The 26,767-nt window shown below is 39.5% G+C and overlaps 1 protein-coding gene across 2 annotated transcripts in view; it reads left to right on the plus strand.

Moving 5' to 3' along the window:
- The window catches only part of PRKAR1B (protein kinase cAMP-dependent type I regulatory subunit beta), a 100,118-nt gene that overhangs the window by 4,866 nt on the left and 68,485 nt on the right, over positions 1–26,767 (plus strand). For both annotated transcript variants that reach the window (XM_086760019.1, XM_086760018.1), the window contains exons 3-4: positions 9,498–9,668; positions 13,047–13,138. In XM_086760019.1, coding sequence (XP_086616145.1) covers positions 9,498–9,668; positions 13,047–13,138 — 263 coding nt within the window. The remainder of the gene's footprint in view (positions 1–9,497; positions 9,669–13,046; positions 13,139–26,767) is intronic.

Genomic DNA, 26,767 nt, shown 5'->3' on the forward strand with positions numbered 1-26,767 from the left:
AGTGAGTTCAAGCAGCTCAGAACAGAGCCAGGGAATGAACTAATAGTTGAGAGATGTGGACTGTCTTGGGCTAGCATTCAGGTCCATGGCTGGGCCATTTTTTTTATTTCAAATTGACACAGCCTGAGAGGGCTGTAAAGTGAGAACATGAATAAATACTTACGAATAAAGTGCTAGAGATTGAGGTTTGATGTTTGATTTTGCAATCGTTCTTTTCAGCTGGAGAAGTGCCGAGGTTAGAAAGAAATATCTGATGCCTTTTTAAGTTTGCAGCTTATTCGTATCAAGTACGATATTAAAAAACATAACTCTTAAAATAATTGTAGGAGAATTTTAATAGATATTTTTCTGTTCACTTAATACTGGCAGGACCTGCTTGTCTTAAGATGCCAGTAATTGCTGGGAATCAGCCTAAGTTTCTATATTCTGAAGTTTCAAGTCAGTTTTTATATGCTGTGACCTACAAACTTCAAGACGACATCCACTCTGATCACGTTAACAGTTACTTTGTAAAAATCTCTAACATTTCCTTGAGCACAGAAGAGTTGAAAATGGTTTAGACACCTGAAATTTTTAAAATTATGTAATGTTTTCTTTTGAATAATTTGTTTTACGTTTCCTCGTGACTGTATAGAACTTCTTGTTGGTGGATGGGGTGAGGAAAACTTTTCCCTTAGGAGTATTAATTGCCTTTTTAGAGTGGGGGAAGAGATGTTAGCTAAGAAACTGTAGCATTACAGCTGTAATTAGGTCCTGTTTACTTGAGGACTAAAGAAGGCATAGCAGAAAAAGCAGATCTTTTATCTCCACTTCTTATGTAAAAAAAATTAATTACTAAGAAGTTACAGGCAAAGCCTTGTATCTTCAGCTATACAGAGACTGCAAAACTTTCATTAGTGTCAGGCTGTTTGGTGCTGTGATTATGTGATCAAAGGTGGAGTTGTCTTGCCAGGCTAAGCTAGACTTTTGTTCAGCAGAAAAAAAATACAGTAAAGAGTAGAACTAATGAAAAAAATGGCACAAAAGAAGGGGAAGCAGCAGGAACCTGCAGGATATATTTAGGCATTACCAAGTACTTTGCTGAAGTCATTTTGCATGCAGTGTATTTCAGACCAGTAGCTTTGCTGGCTGAGCCAGGTTCTCTTTGCTCGTATCTTCCGGACCTGGGCTCTCCCCTGGTGCCTTCTGTTGCCCTGTGCACGTACAAGAAATACTGTCTTACACATACTGAACTTACTGTCTTGGGTTGCTGTGGAGTGACAGTGGTTTTATGGACTCAGGCTGATGCTGCATGTCTTAAGCTACCAACCAAAAAAAAAAAAGAATTTTGGAAAATCCTGAACCCTACCGTCTGTAATTAAATAAAACAAAGTGAGATTATCTGCGTAGCTCCACCTGTTGATTTTAGACAGTATTGCACACAAACCTGGTCAGAAAAATTAAGGCATTTGTGTGACAGGTTTGCTGTAAATTAGCACTGAAAAGAAAGTGTGTAATAAACTACAAATTCATTCACTGTTAGTAAAATATCATTTATTTATTTATCACCAAGAGTTTCGGCACTAAAGGTCCTGATTTCAGCATCAAAATTTGAGCATCAGGCTTTTCTTCTGCAACAGTAGTCTCTTCCAGTATTTACATTTTGTCACAGCAAGAAAATTTTCAATCAATAATTTCAGTCAATGATTTGACCAGCACCTGGCCAAAACAATTAAATTAATTCTTACAAATATGGGTGATTATGCTAAGTGTAACTCATTCCTTTAAGATAAACTGAGGAGAGGTTATGGGTTGGAAGGAAAATCCTGTGGAGGAAGAACTATAGAAAAAACGCATTAACTAAGCAGTTTGACAAAGACTAAAAAGACAAATATTTCTGTATCTTTCAAAGCCTGCAAAGCAGTTGGGCTTTGCTTATCTGCTGGGTGGTCAGCGATGTTGCTAAAGCATGTGGGAACATACCTGAGCTACCTGAGACACTGATAGCAAAGCAGTGGTGGGAGCACTGGGTGCTCTTGCTGTGTGACTGCAGTTCTGAGTAGGCTTGGGCAGCCTCTGCTCCTGCCACTCCTCTGATGTCAGCAGCGGAGAGAGCCGGATGAAAATCAGCTCAGGTCGGACCTCTGTCCGTGGCTGCAGAACTGGCTGGATACCTCCTCCCCTGCTTGTCTGCAGCTCCGCAAATCCCTAACTGATCTTTGAGAGGCCGATCAGACTGCATAGCAACTCGCCTCGGATGAGGTAGAACTCCGGATTCAGGGATGGGAGGGTTTTGAGCTGCACTCCTGTGATTCCTCCTCATTCTCTGTGTTTTACAGTCATCATCGCGTCGGGCAAGGCGCTCTGGCAGCAAACCGACCCTTTCTGTTACGGATGATTGCTTAGCCAAGGCAAGGCAGTAGCTTTTCTCAGAAGCACTAAATTATATTCAAAATTATTCCCTTTTATTCTCGTTCAGTTGTAGGAGATGACTTGAGGCACAGAGGTAGTTAAGCCTTGTCCATATTCTCACAGTAATTACTTTAAACTGGGAGGCATGCGGAACAGGATTGATAGCAAGGAGAAGGACTATGTTAAAAAGTCATACAAATCAAACCAGATTTCCCATATGAAGATGTATTTTTATTTTGCTCTTGTTTTTAAGTTAGTTTCCCAGTAGTTCCTCATTAATATTCTCCCAAATGAAGAAAAAATTGATTCCTTATTTTAAAATACCTTTTAAATGCTGTATTAATTAATTTTAATTAGGCACCTAGGATGGGGGTTGAGACTCTCTCACTGGACACCAGTCAGGCTGGGTGGAGAACTGCAGTTTTCGTAGCAGATTTAAGATGATTTGAGATTTCACTTTGTTTCAATTAGGAAAAGGACCTTAGATTTTGAAATGCTATAGGCAGGGGACTTAATTGCTTTCCGGTGTGCTCTGCTGAGGTCTGCGCCTCTGCGGTTGCGTGCTTGGCAGCCTGTGTTGGAGCTGTACCCTGACAGCTTTGTAAGCTCAAGCTGTTGAGGTTCTGCAACTCCCGGGAGCTCAGCCTGCCAGCTCCGTCACCCCTAGGCAAGACGCTAGGGAACTGAGAAAGTGAGCTATGGGAAACTGGAAATAAAAACATGTCCAGAATTATTTTAGTTTGGATTTATTGGCAAAATGTGAAGAAAAAAATACATAATGAGTTGAGAGCATCCCACTGAAGGGTTAAGGGGGACACATGGATTCTTGCCTGAGCATGCAAATTAAGTTACTATCTAGTGTTAATACCCCTGTACCAATGAAGGCACTCACAGCACACTGAGGTTGTTTTGGGTTTCAAAAATGAAATGCATGTGGAAGGGAGGAGGATGAAAGAGGGAAAAAAACAGCTGAGTTTATATTTAAGGTGGGCAGCCCAGCACACATATTTTCGTATTGGTATTAATATCAGATCATTTCTTAGAAGAGAGAATAAATTGAGTAGAATTTTATTGAGGAGCAGAAAATGTAGAAATATTTTAGAGACAATTTCCACTCTGAAATGATGGAGGGAACACAAGATTTTGAATAACCAACCTTGCCATCAGCAGCACATTTCATCGAAATGCATCAGCATGCTTCTAAATGGTAAGTGGACCTACACCACAGAAATATTTTAAGGAGCAAAGTGGCCTGCTAGCATTTATGATTCCCTATTTGTTGATAACCTCAGTTATCAGCTCTCTCTTCCTATGCTCTGATGGTCCATTTCTGCCTCTTACACGTAAGTCTGCCTGAGATTGTTGGTGTTTCTCTTGGATTAAGGGTCTGCTGTGTTAGAAGGCTGGAGTAAAAAATAAATAAGCAGCTTTGGCATTACATACCCAGTGATTAAAAACTTCAGAGTGACTTAGGTGTTCTAGTTGTTGCTGAAAAATATGGCATAATATTTAGCATTTTAGTTTAAATTACATTTATATGGTAGAAATAGAGCTTTTCTGTGGGCATGTTTCTTCTTATACAAGCTATGCGTGCGTACAGTGCTATTTGGCTGGATTTTAAAAATCAGAAGTGTTGGCTATGGTTCTCTTTGATTATGTAAGCTTTTAAGTATCAAAAATGTGGTCTGTGTTTTGTAACATAACCTCACTTTACTGTGAGGTATATGTAAAAAAGCAGGGAAGAGGTGGTGATGGGTTGAGATACTACAAGACACTGGAGGGGAAGACAAGCAGTGTTAACATGTTGCAGGAGGTAAAAGGATGCCAGTAAAAGGACTCAAGAAGGCGAGTGATGCAGTCAGAGCGGCGGAAGAGTGGGCGGATTTTTGGCAGGAGAATTTTGCCTAGATTGGAAATTGGGAATGAATTGAGATGCAGAGAGGCCACCGAGGACACAGTAGTAGTAATTGAAGTGGTGGATAACTATGGAGTGGATAAATATGTTAGTAGCAGGGCTGGATGTTAAAGATATTTCTCAGTGATGCTGTAGGAGAAAAGGTGGCGTTTCACATTGGGAAGGCAGGGGAACAATAGTTGGGATTGTGTGAAACATCTCCGATTACAAGGCTGAATGGTCATAAAGATCGTAGAGTTGTCCATTGTGACAAAGACAAGACTGGAAAGGTCATTAAGACCTCCCAAATTTCTCCAGCTTTCAGTGATGGCATCGGTCAGTCCTGTGCTTCCAACAAAGCAAAGTGCTTTGCCTTTGGCCATTATTAGTTGCTATAAATCATTGTGTCAGCCTCCAGGAGTGATGGGGCAGTGTTAGAAACCTTCCTGTATTGAGAGTGTCTCCTCTGGGTCAATTCCAGTGCAAAGAGAGATTAGTTACGTGCGCATGAACTATCCTGCACATTTTCTGTGGATAAATAGAAAGTGGATTCCAGGTCTGCCAGTCAGAAAACTTTATGAGTGCGCTTGAAAAAAAAAGAAAAAAAGATAAAGACTACTTCATTTAGTGTGTACTTTGTGTTGTTGCTTTTGAATGCAATGCATAAATTGTAGGAAGCAGAGCAGAGATAGTGAGCAGTGATACTGAATGGCTGACTTGCTTTTAAAAGTCTCCTCAGGTTGTTGTTTTAAAGCTGCACAGTTACTTGGAGCCTCCTCAGGTGCTGTCCTTCCTTCAGCTGAAGCATCTGAGTTTCCAGGTGGTGACAAAGCCTGAAAGGAGAGACTGGGAGAGGAACTACTGGAAGCAGATTTCTATTTGGAAATGCTCCGGCTGATGGACAAGAAAGCTTCTGGGTCAGGAAGCATGTGTGCTTTTCAAGCAGCAGTCTGAAAGGAAGGGTAAACCTAAAAACTGTCTCAACATTGTAGCCACTTCATTTGCAGTGTTTAAACTCATTAAAAACTCGTGGAAACATTAATCGAGAAAGGTGATGACCCCATATGCTGAGGACAGCATGCTAAATTCCTGTGTTTTATTCCTCAGCCTCTTAAGGCACAAATGTCTTAGCTGAAGGTGGACATTCAAAACATAAATGGGTCACAGCAGTTGCGTTTATCAGTTCTTCTTCCTTTTAATTTGAGGCAACAATGGTATATTTTCTTTCCAGTTTATTATCATTGAAGTCAGTAGTGGTATTCCAGTTTCACCATCCATCTCCCACAGAAATCCCAGGAAAGACTTCTGTTCATAACTTTAGCTAGATTTTTGGTCACTTGCAACATGGTTTGAATAGAAGTTGGATTAGATTATGTGTATATGAAATAGGGTGTTATTGTCGCACAGCAACATAGTTTTGTAGATTGGAGGTGTATTAATGTATCACTATATTGGACTGCAGCAGTAACGCTGGAGGCTTCAGTAAGCGGGGCAGGCGTGGTGCCGTACTGCCATTTAAAACTCCCTGAATTATGTGCGATGTCTACTGGGGCAGGTAGATGTGCCCTATTCTAGAAGGGCATAATTGTAGTTAAGGAAGCTAGAGACAGTCATGAGACTCGTGTCCTCCTCAGCTGGCAGCTGAAATCCAAGCAAAGTCACCTAAAATGGGACTGGACTATGGATAACTGGATCAGACCCTACATGTCCTACAAGTCAGGAGCATCTCCTATGAAACCAGTGTGGATACTGGTGCAAAGGGAAGAGCAAGGTGCTCACTGGGGCTTGCTCAAAGGCAATTGCATTGTTTTGCACTTGTGTCTTCCGTATGTTTTCTCATTTTAAAGTGGACATAATTGGGCAATACGATTGTGAATTATCTGTGCCATCCAAATAGAGAGTGAGATCGCTTGTTGCCATGACAACAAAAGATGGTGAGGTGTTTACTTGAAAGTGAGTTCTACACAAACATTCATATCAAGCTGTGTCTGAAGATCAGTGTTTGAAGAATTATTCTTCAGATGGTCTATTCCTCCTTTAAAATATTTGCTGTATTTGTGCGGTTTTACCCCAGGATATACAGAAGATGGCTTTTTGAAAGCTTAACCCAGGACAGAGCGTGCACTTTTATTTTCAAAAGGCACTCTTTAGTTCAGTAATGGAAATACTACCTAGGCTACAAATAGCGGCATATGGAAAAGCCAGCCAGTCAACTATCTGCTGTTTATATAAAAGGAGTTTGTAGTGAAGAGACTTCCTTTTAAAATGAATCATATGGTAACTTATTTTTATAATCCTTTAATATCTTTTTGGCTTTAAAAGCTATTTAGGTTTAAGAGCATGCTTTGTGATATTAATTTTATCTCACTGAGCTTTCTTTCATGTATAAATCTGTGCTGGGGCAGAGGAGATATTTCTTAATTCCTTGGAAGTGCCTTTTATACAATGTGTACTGAAAAAGAAGTGTATATTTGATATTCAAATGGGGCAAACTACTACTCCTCTCTTTGAGTAAATATGCTGTGTAGAAAAGGAACTGTGGAAGTGCCGCATGCCATTAAATAGTTACCTGACTGCCTTCCTATTGTAGTTAGCTTTTAATATACTTTCAACTGCTTACTGTCCAGAAAGGTCTTCATTACCTTTCAGCTAAGCTTATGGAGTAGATGCATTTGGTTGTGTTCATTTAATATAAACAGAGAACGTTAACACTATCAAAGAGATACATAAGCTGTAATAGTAATATTATTTGAAATTCTTCAATCATAGGTTTGGTTTTGATGACTAGATATTAATATAATAATATCTAATAATATAATACATATAATATCTAATAATAATATTATAATATGTAGCACACAGTGGTATTTTAAATATTTGTTATTCTGGAAGGGCATAATTGTAGTTAAGGAAGCTAGAGACAGTCAGAGAGGAGTAGGGAAGAAGTTGATGATAATGCTAAAATAGGACTTGCAGTTCTTACATGACAGGAAAATCTAGCCGAGTCCCTTTTTACGTATCCAGTGCTGCTATTTGAAACTTGGGTTGGAAATGAAAAAGTTTCAATAAGGATTTAATAAATCTGAAATAATTTTTTTTTCTGTTTTTTTGGTTATAGTACCTAGCTCAACTGTGTTAGGGCCCAGGAGCTGCGATGTTATCTCAATTTAAAAAAATATCGATCTCAGAAAGAACTTGACACTTTCTGAGGCAGGTCAGGACCTTGAAAAGTCAGATATTTGGCTGGCCCTCTACATTTTATCTCTGTGCTTGCCTCTTAAATATTTCAGTAGTCCCTTAATCAAAACAAAAATGTGTGACTTGTTACTTTGAATTACGCAGCATGGGAAATATGTTTAGTTATTTATTTCAAGTAGCAATAATACGTCAAAGATTGGTGTCAAAGGCTCCTTAGGTTAATGAGAAGGCAATGTTAGTGATGGTGAGGAAAGAAACTGGAATAAGATCAGAAAAGACAAGTGGCATGACTGGATTTGTCAGACATTTGTAAACATCAATGGCAAAGCATATATTAATCATTTGTTTTTCTCACAGGCTTAAAAATTGTGAACTTCTGCCAGTTCTCTGTACCGCTCTTTTCTGGTGTCATACCTGATGAGTTAACTATAAGTCATTTCCTCTGTCAGTGAGACCAACTGGCTATGTTGGTGATCTGCCACATGTCTAGCGCTGGTGCTCCCAGATCTTCTCTCCTCCACTGACTCCATGTTTTAGCTCTGATTGGAAAGTGTCATTGGAAATTAACTGCATAGGACAGAGGCCAGGTTCTGGCATCCCTGTCAAGAAATCATTGGTTTTATGGGGTGCTCAGGGACCTCAGCATTACTGCCTTTTTTTTTCTGGGTAGCCTACAATGCCACTTATCTGAATTGTCTCAAAAATACTGGAGTTGTACAAGGAGTTGTTGGATGATAGCTGGCTATGTGTACGTCGGTCAACACAATCCTGAGACTGTCAGGTTGCAGGTTATGCCTATGGCAATGTAATAGGTGGCAACAAATAAAATTACTGGACCACTGCTGTACAGGTTGGCTTGCCTCCTTACAGTGCTTATGTCTCTCCTGCACATGCCCTTTACCTTCTTGTATCAGACAAGCTGAGGTCTGGATACATTTTCCATCCCATCTCCAGTTCTTCCCTACCTTAGAATGAACCAGCTAAGAAGGTACTGAAGCGGTAGCAAAGGCAGCATGATGTGTTGTGAGCAGGATGCCAGGCTGAGGTGGTACCAGGGGACAAGGAGGTGGGCTAGGAACGGGCATACAGACCCCTGTTTCTTTGCTGATAGACATGGATGATGCACAGAGAATTTTACTCGTGTGTGCTTTCCCTTGAATACCAGGAAGCTGAAGAATAGGATATGGGCTCTGAATAATCTTGTTTGTCTCAATTCTTTAGAAGGCAAATAATTCAGTGTATGAATTGACAGTGTCTTGCAACTCTGACATCCTTTCTTGAAGATTTTCTACAGTGTTTCCTGCTTTTCTTACTGTCTCTTCAGGGATTCCCCTTTATATTTTACTTTCCATTCCATAAGCATGAAATTTGGAGAATAACCTTCCTATTGGCCAGCTGGTGCTAGGCCAGACATCATTTTTCATAGTCTTCTGGAGCCTACCTTGGATCTTATTTGCTTGAAAGTAGTCTCATTGATTGTAAATCTGTTATATGGCAGAAACTCTGGAGTAGGAAGCATCTTTGTTCTTTCTGGTGTTGGTAAGCCTGCAAAGCAGAGCAAGACGAAGAAACCTGTCTGCTGTACTGACACGTGACTTCTGATATGTTCTCTGTAAAGAGACAAAGATACGTACAAGCCAACTGAGAGAGTAAGAGCTGTGATGTTGGAAAGTAAACAAAAGAGGCTTGTTCTTTTGCTTTTTTAGCCAGGAGTAGCTGCAATGAGATATCTGCAGTTTATAATACACCAGTTTCTGTTACGTATAAGAAAGAGTTGAACAGGTAAAGTACTGGAGTGATGGTGCCCGTACACACATTGTAGTTAGTGACAGCCCCTCATGCTGCTCATGTTAAATTTTTATTTTTCTTTCAGCAGTCCATGTGTAAATTGACAGTCATCCAAATGTAGAAAGGAAGGGGTTGCTGAGAGTCACAAAAGAAGAGTGAATAGAGTGTATCCAGCAAGTTAGCTACATAGGTAAGAGATGTTTCATTGTCTCTTTTTGCCTTGCAGGAAGAATGCAAACAAATATTGGCTCGGCAGAAGTCCAGTTCCCAGTCTGACTCTCATGACGATGAGATTTCCCCTCCTCCTCCCAACCCAGTGGTAAAAGCTCGACGCAGGAGAGGGGGGGTCAGTGCAGAAGTGTACACTGAGGAAGATGCCGTTTCTTACGTCAGAAAGGTAATGTGTTACTGTCTCTCTGATTCCGAGATGTACAGGACAATTGAGTGACTCATATTTTGCTCATAATTTGGACTCATGGGTCAGCTTGTAGGATGGTGTCCTCATGCCAGCGTATGCGTGGCTTGACCATCTTCTCCAGACTCAAGTTCTCTTCCTGCCTCCTTGACTAAGTGCTTTCCTCCTTTTTGATGTCTTTTAATAACTCTGCAATTTTTTTTTTTAAACTAGCCAAAGCTTTCAAAGGTTATTAAAGACAGACATTACAATAGCGTGTGTCATGTTTGTTTAGGGAGCTAGGCTAAAAATGCATTTCATAAGGTTGACAGATGGTACTAATGTGCTTTTGTGCACGCCTGGAGTGGCTTTAACCCAAAGAGCTTTTTCTTTATGGAAATACATTTTGTCAGTCACTGTTTTTTGGCAGAATACTTTTTTGTCTTTGCAGTCAGATGTGCTTTTGTCATCCAGTTATGATACAAGTTCATTGGCTGCTCTGTGGATTTCTATCCCAAGAAACAAAGAATCAGAAGAGTCTTCCATCCTAAAGATGAGTGTAGAGGAGTATTCTTGTGGCAGTTAAATGGTGCTTGCGAGGATACACAAAATTTTAACAGCACTGTCAAGCTGTTAACGCACTGCACTGTTAGAAAACTTACGTGATCTATTAAAAGCCACTTTCAGACACTTTTCTTTCTCTGCAGTTTGCAATATCCCCCTTAAAAACTTCCAGGAAAAGATGACATTTGTCTTTGCTTAATATGGGCTCCATCTGATTCTTCTGAAAATCAAAGGCAATATTCCTTCCCACACCCCCGAGTATTTATTTTTTGTTTATAATGGAACCTGAAGTTAACTTCATTTTCTTCCTTTTTCAACAGTGATGCCATGAAGCCCTGACAGTAGCATGGGTAGGCAAGAACCAGAAGAAGCAATACAGATCATATTCTGTGTGTTCTGTGACTAGCACTGTTGTGATTTTAATTTGCTAGGAAATGACTGAGCTTAAATAGTAACAATTTAGGTGATGGTTTCTTGTCAGATACTGCAGGGAGTATAGAACTAGCACTGGGAGGGTTTGTGTCAGTGCCATCTGCAAATGAATCCCATGGTGAATCCCGTGGATGTGTGTTTGTGACAGAGATTTCTAGAATACAGAAATAGAGGGAGACACTGGAAGGACAAATTATGAAACTAATTTAAAAGCGTAAAAAGAAAGGCAAGGGTTATGTTAGACTCTTGCAAACAGATGGAATTTTAGATAGTAGCCAGGAAGAACTGCTGGCTTGAATTCAGGTGTTGGATAGAAACACATCTGGGTCATAAGCCAATTTAAAGGATCCCTTGAAGGGGTGACCTATAGGATGGGTAGTGCTCAAGGCAGTGCAATGAGTTATATTGCTGGAGAGAAAATCAAAGGAGATTTAGCTTTGTGATTTGAGCAAGCACACGGCATGGAAGATCTCTGCAGAGGGTTATTTCATGGATTCCTCTGAAATTAGAGAAAGCAATATTTGTCAACACATCTGACACAATATATACTTATGAACTAAACCAAATAGGAATCTTGCTGTAGAGATGATTATCGGCTTGAAGAGAACACTCAGTAACAACTTGGAAGAATGACGTAAGAAATGGTCAAGTGATTCTTCCCAACATTTGGTTTTGGTCAGATGCCTGGTTACTGTGACATCTAAAGAATCTCTCCTGTGTTTTCTGTGTCCTTGCCCCAGCTGACAGACTTTGGTCTCTGCTTTGTGGCTTTCATGGCTGAAGATTTAGACTGAGAAAGGCTAGTCCATGCTATTCCATAATCAGCCAGAAAGGTTGGAGTTGAATGTCTTAGTGATTTGATTATCTACTCTTTTGGCTCATCAGCAGTAAGCTGAACAGCTAGAGCATTATTAATAAAGCAAGGAATCAGGACTGCAGTTCAATCCAAGATTTGTTTGATAGGGTAAAAAACAAGAATAAGATACTGGCCAAATGCTCATTTTATTTAACATTGAGGAATTTAAACTTTTATGTAAATTAGATTGCGTTTCACTCTAATACAAATATGCAGTTTATACATATATGCTTCTCTAGACTTAATTTGAGTTGTCTAATGACTCCAGCAGTCAATATAAGTGATGTCTGAAGCCAGACTTTAACTTTAAATATTCACAGTGCAGTATTTTCCCATGAAATAAATCTAGATCAATTCTTTCTGAGAACAGGTTCTACATCAGTTTTCCCATTTGAGACATCCTTATTCTGGTTGGATGGGTGGTATCTTGCCTTTTGAGGATGAGTAAAGGAAACTACCTACACATTAGCATATGTAGTAATTTAAATAAGACAGATACACTACTTCTGTCATAAGAAAATGTGAAAGATAAATGCGCATTATCAGACCTTTTTTTTTTGTACAGTAATTAAAAGAGGCAAACAGATGTTGATTTTCAGATTACCGTAAGGTTTATTTAACACTTAAAACTTTTTCTAGGCTTGATTCTTTCCCGTTAAAATGAAACTGTGAAGGAAAATTGCATTACTAATGTCAAATAATGTATTTTACAAGTCATAGACTTGTTACAAATTTCTTGTGTCCCTTGTGATCACAAAGTCTCTGGCTGGTGGAAGAAGATGCTTGGCAAATACAGAGATACAGTGTCTTTATCAAAATGCTTACCTGAATGGGGACCTTAACTTGCAAAAGTCTTACAAAGTAACTTCACTCAATATGAAAACATACTCCTGAATTTCAACATATATTTTGAGCAAATTCATGTTCAACAGGACTTTTGCCATCCATCCAATTAACAAATAAAAATGCCTTTTCATTCTCAAGTGCAAGCCCTTCTCTTCTACAATGAAGTAAAGGCACGGGATTTTGGCCCAGGTGGGCCCCTCAGGAGCTTGGTTCCTTATACCACAGCCACTACTGAAAAGTATGGTGTAATCAACACATTTTTACCTTTTGCCTAAATAAATGTTGCTCATTCTCTAGTTTTAAAAGTAGATTGCTTCTGTTATTGTTTGTGGAGGAAGAAGAATATGAAATATGTTTTCTTCAGTCCAAGAGATTTGAAAGGAGACAACACAGCTGCCAGTACCTGCTAATTACACTGTTTTATGGATATCCTTCTCCCCACTCATCCCAGATCTTATATTTCTTTTCTGGTTGTCATATTGAGAGCAAGAATTCTTATCCTCACATTATCAAAACTGTAATATATTACTTTCTTAGTGGCTTTATATTATAGACTAAACCTATCTCAGTGTTTGAAATCAAATTGCATCCATTATCTTGAATAGTGGAATTTTCTATAGATTTCAAGATCTGTAAACAATTACGACAAGGCATGTAATTACCCTTTGTTCTTTTCTCTACAGGTTATTCCAAAGGACTATAAAACTATGACTGCTTTGGCAAAGGCCATCTCCAAGAACGTGCTCTTTGCTCATCTTGATGACAATGAACGGAGGTATGAAGTGCTTTATGATTTAAAGGAATCTGCAGCTTGATCCGAGGACAATAAATTATATTAAATGTCAAGTCAGGGGTCAGAACTACTCTCACTGGTGCATTTGAGTCATGCTAGGTAAGGCCTCACTCACGGTATTATGACAGAGGGTAAAATCGCACACTGAAAACCAGCAAGAACACGTTAGAATATATTCAGAAATATTTAATATTTTCAAATCAGCTGAGCCTGATGAACTTTATTCTAGGTTACTTAAGGAATTGGCTAAAGCAGTCTCAGAAGCATTCTTAGTTACTTCTGAAAACTCAGGGAAGACAGGTAAAGTGCTGGAAGAGTGGGAAAGAAAAAGCATAATGTTTATGAAGAGGGAAAAGAGAATTACCAGTAAATTATTTTGTTCTTTGAAAAACTGGAACAAACAAATTATGTATAAGCACCTGAAGGAGACCAAGGAGTTCAGCAACAGCCAACGTGACTTTTAAAAACTTGAAAATGTCTTTCTGCATCTGAGTAGCAAGTCTTGCAGCTATGGAAGGCACAGTGGAGGCCAACAGCTTGACTTCTAGTAATGTTCTTGGCATTAATGTGTATGACCATTTCATAAACAATCCAGGGAAACATGTCTTCAGTGAAGAGATGTGCACAGATTCCCACGTGTGTGCTGCAGATGGGTTGTAGACTGTCTGCTTTCGCAGTTCTCAAACTATGGCTTGACCAAGTGTATACTGCCTCTGCTGTCAAAAGATTTAGAAGTTTCTTTGTTTCTGGGTTGTGCACTGGAGCATATTCAGCTATATACCATCTCCCTTGCTCGGGGATGTGTCTAGGTGCCTCGTTCAAGCCTCATGACAAGCATGGAAAGCTGTTGCTGACATTGGGGAAAAAAAAAGGAACTCACAGAAAGATGCATGCATTCTGCTTTTGCAGACAGGATTGCAATGAAGGAATAAATTGTTCTCTCTTTGCATTTTACTGAGCTTGCTCTTGGCATCATGCTGTTGTCCTTGTCTGGTTTTGTTTGTCAAGTGTAGAGAAGTCACCAAGTTGGAGCATACCATTGCCATCATTTCCACTTTGCATCTTATTGATGCAGATACGTAGTTTAGTGAGGTAAGTGGTACACAACTTCAGTTGGGTTCTGCCCTCTTGGAATGGTGGAAAGCTAGGTGAGGATATTTAATTTTCTGTGCTGCAGTGGTAGTGTTGGTTTCTATTTTCCTCAGTGCTTTCTACACCAAAAGCAGTATGATTGTTTCATTTAATTTCATGGTTGACCATTCACCACGATGTAGGACGTGTTCAGGTGAGGCAAGGATGGACTAGCAGGGCTTAGTTCATCGTTTACAATGGATGAGACTTATATTTTTCCTTCTTCTCTGAAAAGATATTTATGTTAATCTGCTCTGTGGCTGTGCAGTCCACATCACTTGTGTTGCACTTGCTGCTTGGCAGCTGCGAAGGTCCTTATGTCTGACATAAACGGTTATTTATAAAGGCAGTGTGTAGCATATTATCTCTGTGTCAGATATTCTGTAGGAATGATTAATTACATGAGAAGTCATGCTGAAATTAAGGTAAACAAGTATCTTTTTGCACTGGTGTCTGAAATAGTTTTGTTCAAGTCTTATGTTAGCATCTTTTCATGTGACATGCTTAGAAAAGGGTTGCCATCTATCTCACTCACACACACACACACATACACACGGTCTCTGGTGTAAAATTAATACTGAAAAGTGCAATAAAAGGGAAACTCTAACTGCATCAGTACTAAAAGCAGCAGAGCTAGTTACCAGCAACTTTTGCCAAAATATTCATTTCAACAGTTGCTAATATTATAAAGAACAGCGCAGCTCTGCAAAGTGATGTGGCAGTCCACTGTTTTCTCATGAGACTTTCCCACTGACTTCAATAAGATCTTGGTTAAACTTTGGAGTAGGGTCCTGGTTCTCTCAAAGCCGGTGGCAAAATGCCCATTATCTGAAGTGGAAACGTGCTTTTAACTGTAAGGGAGCTGCTCTCATTTGCAAAACCAGGAATGCGTGGCTTTTTAATTGTGTTTCTGCACATATGCACCTGATGTGCATTTTATGTGCGTCCTCCTTTGCCTAGAGCTGGTCTGTTACATGCTCACTGACAACAAAACCTCAGATTTATGTGGATGTATCACGTATTCATTATCCTTTTTTTTTAATTGATGAGAAACTAGCTGTAAAAAGTTAAAGCAACATCAGGACTTCACAAAATTAATATCTTATGATGTTTTATTAGGTATAGTTTGATTTTGATTGTTTAATAAAATATTGCACACCTAACAAAAATACTGGACTATATTAAAAATTTCTGTGGAATACTCACAGGCAAGGTAAATGTTTATGAGCTGTGGGGGAAAGAGGGATGATGGGCTTAATTATGAACTAAACAGCTTAGTGAATTGCAGAGAGTACATGAATGTGTATCAATGTGTCTACCTTTGGGCTCATCCTTGTTTCTTGTCTTGTTATCAGCCCAAACTCTGTTGCAGTCTTCTCAGAGTGGCCTTATGTCAGATGTGCTTTGATGGGGTTTGCTTCCCTGGTTGGGATGTGTGGCAAAGCCCTTTCACTTTGTTTCAGGCTTTGATGTATCTGCTCTGCAGTGAGGATGTATTTAATGCCTGGGTACTTGAGCTTGGATTTTCATAGTGCTGTTATATCATCCTGCAGGTCCCTAGGCACATGTGCTCTAACTTCTTTCTCTTCCTTTCCCCCATGCATATGATGACATATTGGCTGGCATATGTTCACATGGGGGTTTTGCCCTTTGTTCTGTGTTTCTTCTGTATTCTGCTTCCTTTGTGAGTCCACTCAAAAACTCTTGGAAGAGATTGCTCAAAGGGTTTTGTTAGGTGGGCAGTGGAGCTTGTTAGTTAAGCTCAGATGTGACTGCAGCAAGATTTTCTGGAAAAGCATAGTTCATACTAATGTGCAGACATCAGGCAGAAGCTGCAGAGATGGCCACCAAGAAGACAGATTTCCCAGGCAGAGAGGATTCTAAAGACCTGCTAGTTATGACCACTGCAAGATCAGCAACTCTGGTCCTGGCTTGGTGCTCACCAAACCCTTACATATATACACACAGTCCTGCAGAACAGCTTCTCCTGTGACAGCTCTGAAGGAGCTCCTTGCAGCATAGAACAGCTTCTGATACAGAAGACAGCGCTGTGCAGGCTGTGCACCTGGAAGAAGTAGGAATTGCTCTGCAGTCTATTGAAGGATGAACATCCTTGAGAGAAGACGTTGATGGAGCTGAACCTACAGCCAGGTAAGAGACATTCGTCCTCTCTTTCATGATACTTGGGAAAAGTGAAATGGCAGCATTAACTCTGAGGAATATTTGCACTATAAACGTAAATTTATTTTTTATAGATTGTGTTCTTTGCGACATTTTGTCTTAGAAGCCATCTTGTTTGCAGAAGCCATCTGCTCTTCATTGCACCTGTGACCCAAGAGAAAGTCCCAGCAAAAAAAAGGAATTTCAATAAAATCCTTGATTATGGCATTTGTACTTAATAAAAAAAACCTCAAAGATGAAATTACAGACTTTGCAGAAGTGCATATTTCAGAAAGTGCATCTATCGTTGTAATGTCCCTCCAGAATCCTGGTGGGAAGTTACACTTAGTAACATTCAAATGTGTCTTAGGTGGCCTGTGCTATAGATTCTAGTGGCTGAATAAGGGGAAGAAGTTCCTTGCTGATCTTATCCCTCCTGATTCCAATGTGATCTCATGGTTCAGGTCCATTTTGAAGGCTGTTAACTTTCCCCCTTCTTTTGGTCTGTGACGCTTATGCGTGCATATGGGAGAAATCAGCAAGACAGGGTGTGTTGTTCTGATGCCCTCTCTGCTGCTTTGGTTTTGTTCAGTCAGCAGGCAGTGAATTATTTCTATCTACGCAAAGATAGAATTACACCCATAACTTGGCAGCTTTTTATTTCCTCTCCCATTCTTGGATATCCAGCAGATAAACATCCTCCAAGGTTTCCTAGTTGTGAAATGATGTATAAGGTCAAAATTGGTGACGAGGGGCTAGTTTGATTGTACGAATCTCTCCTAACCTGGCAGTGTAGCTAGTAAGAATTTTTATCGATTCAACATGTAATGCCTGAATAAAAGTACACCCACTTGGCTTTGACGTGATGTTGAATAGTAAAGGGGAAAAAAAAAAAAAGGAAGAGATAGTTGATTTTCCTTCTGTTGATAAAAATAAAAGATATTTTAAAATTATTTCATTGACAGGATGTTCTGTCTCTACCGGACCGGAGCAGCCACTGAGAGGGGGGCAGTGAGAAGGTTCAGAGGTGACCTGCTGTGGGAATGGAAGTTGGACCCAAAGCTGATGATTGTCAAGGAGGAGAAGGGAATATAACTGAAGCATAACCAGTGAGTGAGGGAGCAGGACTGAGAGCAGCAGGACTGCCAGTCCTGGTTCCAGAATGTCACGAGTGCCTGCCTGCTCTGCTGTGAGTCATGAGCCACATCTGTCAGTCCCTGTTCAGAAGCTCTGTGGCCTCCTGACCACATAAAGAAGTGGAATGGTTAAATGTTCACCATATCTGTATGTAAATACTATGTAAAATTTATATGTAAAAGCTATGTAAACCTTGTTCATCAAAGAGTAAAGGGAGTAGATAAATATTTAATATGCACTTCCACATGCCAGTTTTGGCATTTTAGCTAATATCGTAATTTTTACAAGGATTTATTATTACTAATGTATAGGCAGCTGTAATGCCTGCAACAGCTTTCAGAACACTTTAATGTATTTTATTACTTGGATTAATAATAAATCGATTTGCTTGAACAGTATACTGTTGTGAAACTGCTTTGGAAACAAGAGTTAAGGAATTGTATTTAATGCTTTTACTGAAATATTTAGCTCTTATAAAGGCGCAAAAAAGCAACAACAAATGAACTAAACAGTAGAGGAAACTGCTGTATTTATTACAGCAACACACAGTGTTGTATTTGCTCGTGTGTTGCTTGCATGGCAAAGGTATGAGAATAAAGGGCATTTTTTATTTTCTGTGCTTGTCGGGGCCAAGATATAAAGACGAAAATTGGCACTGGTACTGTGCATGCAAGCCAACAAAGAGTTTTCTTCAAGCAAAAATTCTTACCCTTTCCCCAGCATCCTCCTAAACACCGTGGAGGGCACATGCTACTGTGATACTGTAGATAAAATTGGAGGCCAGTTGTTGTAGATACCATCATCTTGCTGTTAGCATGTCAGAAAAATGTTGTACTACCTTCTTACAAGTGTGTAACCCGGGTTCTGCAATTCAGGCAGTTTTGTAAGCCATGATTGTTGGCAAAGTATGGTCCTGTAGGGGCTTAACTGATGTAAACACGTGCTATTTGAAAGACATTATTGTCCATGTTAATACTTCCTCAGCACTGAGATACAATAATGTTCTTAAAATGTATTAAGAGCTGCCATGGAGGGGAAATGAATAATCATGTATCTGTGTCCGCTGAAAACAAAACATCAGAATTAGACTTAAATTGTACAAGATGGATGTAAACTAGACACGTGGTAATAATTTCTAATGGTGAGGATACTTAAATAGATTGTAGAATCTATAATTGTTAAGAACAGGTTAGGCAAATCTCTTTGAACATAATTTAGTTTGTCCTTTGTTTGGATGGGAGAAGTCTCAGCTCTATTTTTGTGATTGTTGGATCCTCAGTAGTGGGAAACTAGTGTGTTTCTCTACACATTTTTCTTTTCTCTTTTTTTAAAAATCTATTTGAAGGGTTATAATTATTTTGCACATCTTCTGTTTTCTCAGCTAGATGAATCTAATTCTCCCCATATTCCTTTGCAGACCAGGTTCCTCAAACAACTGACCATTTTTATTGTTCTCCTCAACTTTCTCCAGTTGGTTCATCTCTTTCTTGTTTCTTTATATTTTTCACATTGTAGGATACTCTTGATTCCTACTTAGCACATGGTCACTGGAATCATTGGGTCCTTTCCTCCAGAAATGCTACCTTGGCAGTGAATCTTCACCATGTATTTATGCGGTTCGCTATTCCTACCCAAATATACTTAGCTGTTGTGTCTTTATTGAAGTATATCTATTTTTTTCAGACTATTTATTCAATTTGTAATCATTTTACATCCTAATGTTGTTTTTTTGAAGAGTTTCCAGCTCCTTTACAGCTAGGTATTGTCTTCAAATTGAGAAAACACATTCTTTATTCTGGTCAGTAATGACTTGGGTACTTTTTTCACTACAGGCATAATCTAACATGGGAAAAGTGGTTTTCCATAGCTACCAGATGAATTTTAGTTGTTGTTCTGTTGATCTCATATTAAAATATTCTTGAAACTTCTGGTGATTAGTGAATTTCAAGGGCATTATTATTGCTATGAGCTTTATTCACTTCTGCATAATACCATGTTTTATTAAAGCACTGGCTGCAGGCCAGCTGGAAAGCCTTGTATATGTGGAAGAAACCTAAGACGGCACCATTCAGGAGCAAGGTATTTTAGAAACAGGATGCCACAGCTATGACATATTCATTACACATCCTGTATTTTCCTTGCACTTGTAACTTAACTCTTTTGTTAAAAAACAAACACAGATCTAGCTTCTGCCTGTGCTTCGTATGTGTGTACAGTGTGCAGAACGGTGCAAGAAAAATTCCCTTCCCATGGTACTGTATTAGTTATTTCTGTATCTCCAGGAGTCCACACTGTGGTAAAACCACATGGACGTTTAGGGGGGTTATTTACTTTGCCTGCTGTAGGTATAGAAGTTAGCTGGTACTCAAAACACCTTAGTTAGGAGCCTCAGGGTGTGGTTTCACCATTGACTTAAGCCAAATTCTGAGCTGGTACCAAAGGAGAAAGTAACGCAGTGAGTGCCAAACCTTGGCTGCATGTTCCTCTTGCTCTCGTGGGCATGGTTAGCCAGATCAGCTCTCTGAGAATTGATCCTCCCCCCGAGTGTTAGTTTTCAGTCAGATCAGATCCTTCCTCCCATGCTCTACCTGGCTGCAGAAATACTTTGGCTAGCCAAAGGGAGGAGAGGGCAGGACAGGACCTCCCCTTTTGGCAGCAACAGAGGCCAAAATCGAATGAAGTGACGGCAAAACTGCACCTTAATTTCCCTTACAGTAGTCACTGGACAAAGTCAGAGGATGGAAATAGACGGCGTGAATACCTCTATAATGAGCTATTGTTCTTTGCCAAGAATGCTCAAAATGTGGAGCTAAGCCGCTCAGAAGATGAGAGATGAAAAGAAAGAATTAAGAGATGAGAGAGAAATTGCAGTGAGGCATGGCAGAGTGGGAGGCAGAGGGCTTTGTTGAGTCAATAACATGGCTTCCTTGGGTTATATTAGGATTTTTTTTGTGACCAAAGAGTTGGAGGGGTTTCTTTCCCCTCCTTTGTGGGAATAGCAACAGAGAGAGGAGGACGACAGCACCATTCCAGTGCACTATGCAGGGTGCATAATGGGGCGGGCTGCATCCCATGAAGGTTTGTAGAGATGTGAATGTCCCGTCTATGCTGGAACTCCAGGACATGGTCATCAGACCGTGGTAACTTGGGGACAGAGGAGATGTGTATATACAAATTATAAGTACATGTGACAGATTTGGTACCAGAGAAACTAGTGCAAAACCTCTCTGTGTGGGAGATCTTTTTCTGATCATCAGCTGTATTAGATGATTAGCCTGTCCTTTGAATTCTACTTGTAAGCAACGGAAAAGAGGAAATTCTTCTCTCAAGTCAACCAAGGCATACTAAACAAAGCTTTTCCTCTTTGGATTACACCAAGGTATTTTCCAAGTAAACTGCCTGGCGATCCAGCTTTTCTTTGTGCCTTTTGTGCCTTGTTTATGGCCTTGATTCAGCATGGCATTTTAAAGTGCGTGTTTAACTGTGGGCTGTTCCGTTGGCTTGCTGTGGATGTCAAAGGAACTATTCATGTGTTTAAATGGAAGCACATTTGGTCCTGCTGAATTGGAGCTTGCCAATGAGGAATACTACTTAAACTAGAAAAAGTTATGGATTTTGGAGACAACAGTCGTCTGGCAGCAGAGATGGAAATGAAACCAGGTAGAATTACCCAGCCGTTTGGAAACGAAATGATCCAATTCTCCATTCAAGGATTACCCATTAATTTAACACTGACTTTATTTTTCAGTACATCCATTTCATTTACCCAAGAATTATTGTCTTTAATTACCACTGTGGTGCCTGCAGGCAGCAGTCTTTAAATTAGTTATGCAAAGTTCTGCTCTCAGCAGTCACCAGGAGGTTGTATCTGCATCAATATCCATCCCTTTACAGCAGCCTGACAGTGTACAGACTTGGTGCTAGGGATGTACTTTTTGTGATGTCAGTATTTGGCCTGGTAGATAGGTTATTCTCTTAAACATAACTAAAAGCACACACAGTTGGTATTTATGGATATTTTTATCTTGAGAAACAAATACTGTCAGTTTATAGCATTTTAGAGGTTGTGATTCACCCTCAGTGTTTTGTTAGACAGTTTGTATTCTTCATCGCAAATACTAGCGGCGCCATTCCTAATGGTGGTTATTTTTAATTCTGCATGAAGTAGTGGTTTACATATGGGCAGTATGTCACCCATTCTGAAAAACAGAGTTAAAGCAGAGAAGTATTTACATAAATCCTTTTTAGATCCAGAAAAAATAGCCTGCGACAAATAGTATTCATGCATGCTCATGAAAAAAATCTCGAGTCTAAACGTATCTCTCTATATATAAAATAGAAAAATTAAGGCCACTGCCAAATTTAACAAGCACTATAAAATTTTTGTATTACTGCAGTATATGTGACCGTGCCTTTGTGTGCTTCTTTACACAACAATTAGCTGGCAGTGGTGCTGAAAATGCATTACTCAATGCTAAGGCTTTCCAGAATTAAATACAAAGGTTGGATAAACGAACATCCACTCTTCTCAGCAAGTCTTTGTCTTCTGCATCAGAGCAACTGAAAGCAGTAATTTGTCTTTGTGCATGGACGAACAAGGGTTTATTTCAACTAAAGCTCTTTAAAATTATGCTGCTTTTTTTTTTTCCCCCCAGAAGGGTTGTAGGTAACCTGTCAACAGTTACTCCTACTCTAATAAGTCTTCATTAGGTGACTGATTCTGCAACCTTGCACGGCTTTGAAAGCCTACGTGTCTTCAAGCGGGAGTATTACCGGTACCGGTACTGGAGGATCAACTGGATGATTAAGTAGCTTAGTTATGCATTTAGAAGAGGATGTTCAAAGAGCTTAAAGGAACTAGATATTCACGTTGATTGATATATAGTGGGAAGTGGGATATATAGTGGGAAGTGAACATTTAACTCCTGTAAGGTTCTCTTGAAAATCACCATCCTATGTTCTAAATGGTTAGACCTGTGCATTTCCTATGTATTTCCACCTGCTTAGTAACACTGTGTTTGGAAAAATAGAAAGAAACAGACCTTCGAACAAAAAATAATCTATCTACAAGGTTTAGTGGTGGATTTTTTCCTTATATAGAAGATTCAGCTCAACAACCAGATGAAATTTCTCTGTCATTCCAGTGCACTTAATGGAAATACCAAGTGTAAGTTATTTGACTGTTAGGCTGCTAATTCTGTTTTAATGAAAAAAAAATTGACAAACCCAAAACCCAAACAATGATTTAGTTCTTGTTTTACAAGTTCCTTACTAAAGACTTTGACCTGAAGTACATTGCATCTTGTGAGGTAACAGCTGGTCTGTCATTGTCTTTGGAAAAAAAGTAACAGTTGCTAAGATTTCAAGAAACAAAGATGGTCTTTGAATCAAATGGAACAGCTGTAAGAGACTGACACACCATGCACTGTCAGCTGCTAAATTCAGATATTCAGACTGCCCGGAACGGGATACTTTAACCCTTTGGCACCATCAGATTCCTTTTCTCTCTCTTTTTTTTTTTTTTTGTTTAAAAAAAGTGAGAAAAATAAATTGGGTGTTAAATTTGCCTTGTGCTTTCAGAAATTAAAAAAACCCCCACAAAACGATCACTTTCTTTGTAGGGATTTTATTTTTTGTATTTATTCAACTTCTGATTTATAAGCAATAGGAAGACATGCTTGTTGACAGATGAAATTTGCATTAGAAAAGTGCAACTTGCTCCTCTGTGTGGTGCATTAAATAGAAAATACAGTAGTGCGTATCCAGAAAACAGTGTCAGGTGCTATTTTAAGGCACTCAGCATCTTCCTCGTTTTGTAACTGGAGAGTGTATTTAGCTTAACAAAGCAGAATGAAGGTGAGTTTATTGTATCTAGAAGGGAAAAGTAAGTGATAGCAATGGTCTCTTTAACAGACAGAGGCATGTGAGATCCACAATCTGGTGGCTGAAGCTGGGCACATTCAGACTGGAAAAATTTGGTTTTTCTTTTTAGAGCAATCAGGGAACTGATCCATAACTTAAATTAGCTTGGGATGTGGCAGATTTTCCATTACTTGAAGCCTTCAGATCAAGCTTGGCTCTCTGCTGTTGTGAGTTCTTGCAGCACTTTCTGAAGTGCTCCAGAATATTGTGGGGTTTTTTTTCAAAGATGGCAAAATGTGATGACATGAAAATTTATTTCACTTAATGAAGAGTCAGCAACCATCTCTTGTGAACAAAATGCTTGTATGACTTTGGTATGCCTGAAAGCCAAGCTGTTACAACTTGGAACCTGACTGATTTTTGGATGCCTGAAATAGGCACATATTGGGACTTTTGCTAAACTATTGTTTTAGTCCATTCAAGGGATGGGATATTATTCGGGAGCCTCTGTGATTTTGTAGTCTGTGTTAGATGGTATCAGGAAAGCTGTAGGTGCTTTAGCATCTATTAATCAGTTAACTCTCGGTGCTGCAGAGCATGGCTGATCTTATGGCTGATGGAGGTGATGCACCTGGCAGGTGGTAGCCCGAGCCCTCTGCTTTGCTTCGTGAAGGGCGCTGCTGATCGGACGACGAGACTAGTGTCTCAGCACTGAACCCTCTGTTTTCTTGCCCAAAGAGCCAGGCTGGCTCAAGCTTGCTCCTAAGTGATTTACTTCACTATTTCCAAACAGTGCATAGTGATGGCTTCTTACAGAAACTCTCACCGATCAATTATAACCTACTTTCTTGTGCCCTGTACTCCTAGGTCCTGATCCTGCGCCATCTGAATAACTAAAAGATCGGCAATTATTGTCACTGTTTGCAGAATCAAGTTTAGTTTATTCTTCTGTTTGTGGATACGATTGTGTGAAAAAAAAGTAGATTTATATCATGACCCCAGAGGATTTGAAAGTTCTTTGCTCCTGTGAATGAATGTCCTAGAGTAAAGGCTGACATGAATTGAATGATTTTCCAGATGTGATAATTGAGGTAAGCAGAATAAACTGCCCAATCTAGAGCTTTAATTCTCATTAATAGGAAAGCACTTTACTGTCCTGATAGTATAATTTTATATTTACAGTTCCTACAAGGGCTACGTAAAGGCTAGACCTCCTGACATCCCTCTCTTCGTTTTCAATGAAAGACCAAGTTTGCTGTCGTTAAGCCAAATTCCAACTCAGGTTTCCACATCTTTATATTTTTCGTCTCTCTGGTCATCTGTGAGATCTATTTGTCACAAAAAGTCACGGAGAAACAAGAGAAACAAAGCAACAGATGTACATATTTTCTGAATTCAGTTTTGTCCTTTTTTTATTCTTTGCTGAAAAGATTTTTAAGAAGACTTTGCTGCTACCTTTGAAATGCTTGCTTTTCTTTTTCCTAACAGAGGCACATCACTATCTTATGAGGTGAGTGGGAATTACTTTTCAGTATCCAGAAACAGACTTTGGCCTTTTGACTCCTAGTAATTCCCAGAACAGCCAACTGAACCTTCACCACAATAGAGTGGATTTGCTATGTTAAAATATTGTAGCGGTGCCCTGATTTCAAGTCTTGACAGTTTCATCATCACAGTTGACCCATGTTCCTCATACAGCTGCTTTCTGCAACATAGTTACAACATCCATGCAGATTTTTCTTTGCTTTTAGAAACTTGGTTTAAAATTAGCGGTAAGTTGTATTTCATCCAAGTTTAGTTGCTGTTCTGTAACGATATGTCGTGTGTCATGTTTCCCCTCTTATTTATTAAATCCTGTGCTTTGACTAGAACTTATTTCCAAGAATATTAAATTATTGTTCTATTATTAGAGCACAGGGTTTGATGCCTTGACAGGTTGATAAGAGCTCTGCAGCACTTTGCAGCAACAGCCCTTCCTAATCAAAACTGTCCTCAGCAATGTCAGTCGGTTTGCCCTGGTGCTAAAATGGAGCTGAAATAAAGCTGCTCAATTGCTTGGGCAATGTGTTGTGGCATCTGGGACTTCGTGCTCTCCTTTTCACAGTCACCCTTCTCTCTGATACTGACGGTCATCTCCAGAGCGGGAGCTAGCAACACAGGCCTTTTTGATGTCTGATCCCTTTCTTACACGCCCTAATTGAGTTCTTCACAGATTCCAACATCTATCAAGTTTTCGTGGCCATCAGAGTCCATATTAACACAGGCTCATGTTCATCTGACTCCGGGCATTTTTTTAATAATAAGTAAATTGCATTTACACTAGAAAGACAAAAAACATAGTAATTTGGTGCACCTTGGGATCTTATGTTGCAGTTTTTTTTCACTGGCTTCTGAGTGTTTTTATTTACTGTGCTCTTTGGCTTTGGGACTTCCTTCCTCTTCTGGTTTAGGATTTTAGCCAAATTCAGCACTTGAGATCTGCTCTTCGCTTTAATATGCTCAGTGTAGGCTCTTCTTAATTTCCTGGGCTATATATAATTACATCAGAAAATTTACATTTCTTTTGCAGCAACTTCCCATTAAAACAATTGCCTGATGAATATGGTTATTGTGTATGTGAGTGATGTAAATTTAGAATAGTTTCATTTTGAAAGCATGCTTTCATGGAAAACAAGGTTAAATTGCATGGGAACAATGAAGATTCTGCCGACAGCTCTAATAGGTAGTTCCGTTCTTCCTTCCAATACTTAGTGTTAGAAATACCAGAGATACAGGGAGGAAAAGAGAGTACAGGGTTGTATTGTTCTTAGACTCCAGAACCATGTTCTTAAAGCCCACGGGTGAAATGATGAATGATTCACGCAAAGGTTACATACAGCTTACTTCTGCTAAACTTCCCCATATTTCTTGTTTATCTGTTTGTTTTGTTGCTTTGTTCCAGTGCCGTAGTGACACCCTCTGGCAACGGCAGGACAGTTTCATTGCCATTAGGGAGCTCTTTAGCAATCCATGAGCAATCTCACTGGAAAGGCATTGGCGTGCCCTCTGCTTCCTTCCCTCTTGGAGCTAGTTTGGGTCAAGACTAAACATCACACATGTGACGTTAATTAATGTTGGACATGAACGGGATGGCTAATTGATACAAATTAAAGTACTGTGTAATAAATAGTGTTGAGCAGCTTTTGTTGTTGTTGTTGAGCAGATTAAAAAGTCTCCCTTTGTACTTAAATTAATTTGTTTACATCAATTCTAAGGCACGCTTTTCTCTTCTGGAGTGCAGCCTGTGAGCAAAGCCTTACAGATGCTCTGGCTGCTGTGCAG

Source organism: Chlamydotis macqueenii, chromosome 15 (genome assembly GCF_036417535.1).
Source record: "Chlamydotis macqueenii isolate bChlMac1 chromosome 15, bChlMac1.mat, whole genome shotgun sequence".
Taxonomy (NCBI): Eukaryota; Metazoa; Chordata; class Aves; order Otidiformes; family Otididae; genus Chlamydotis; species Chlamydotis macqueenii.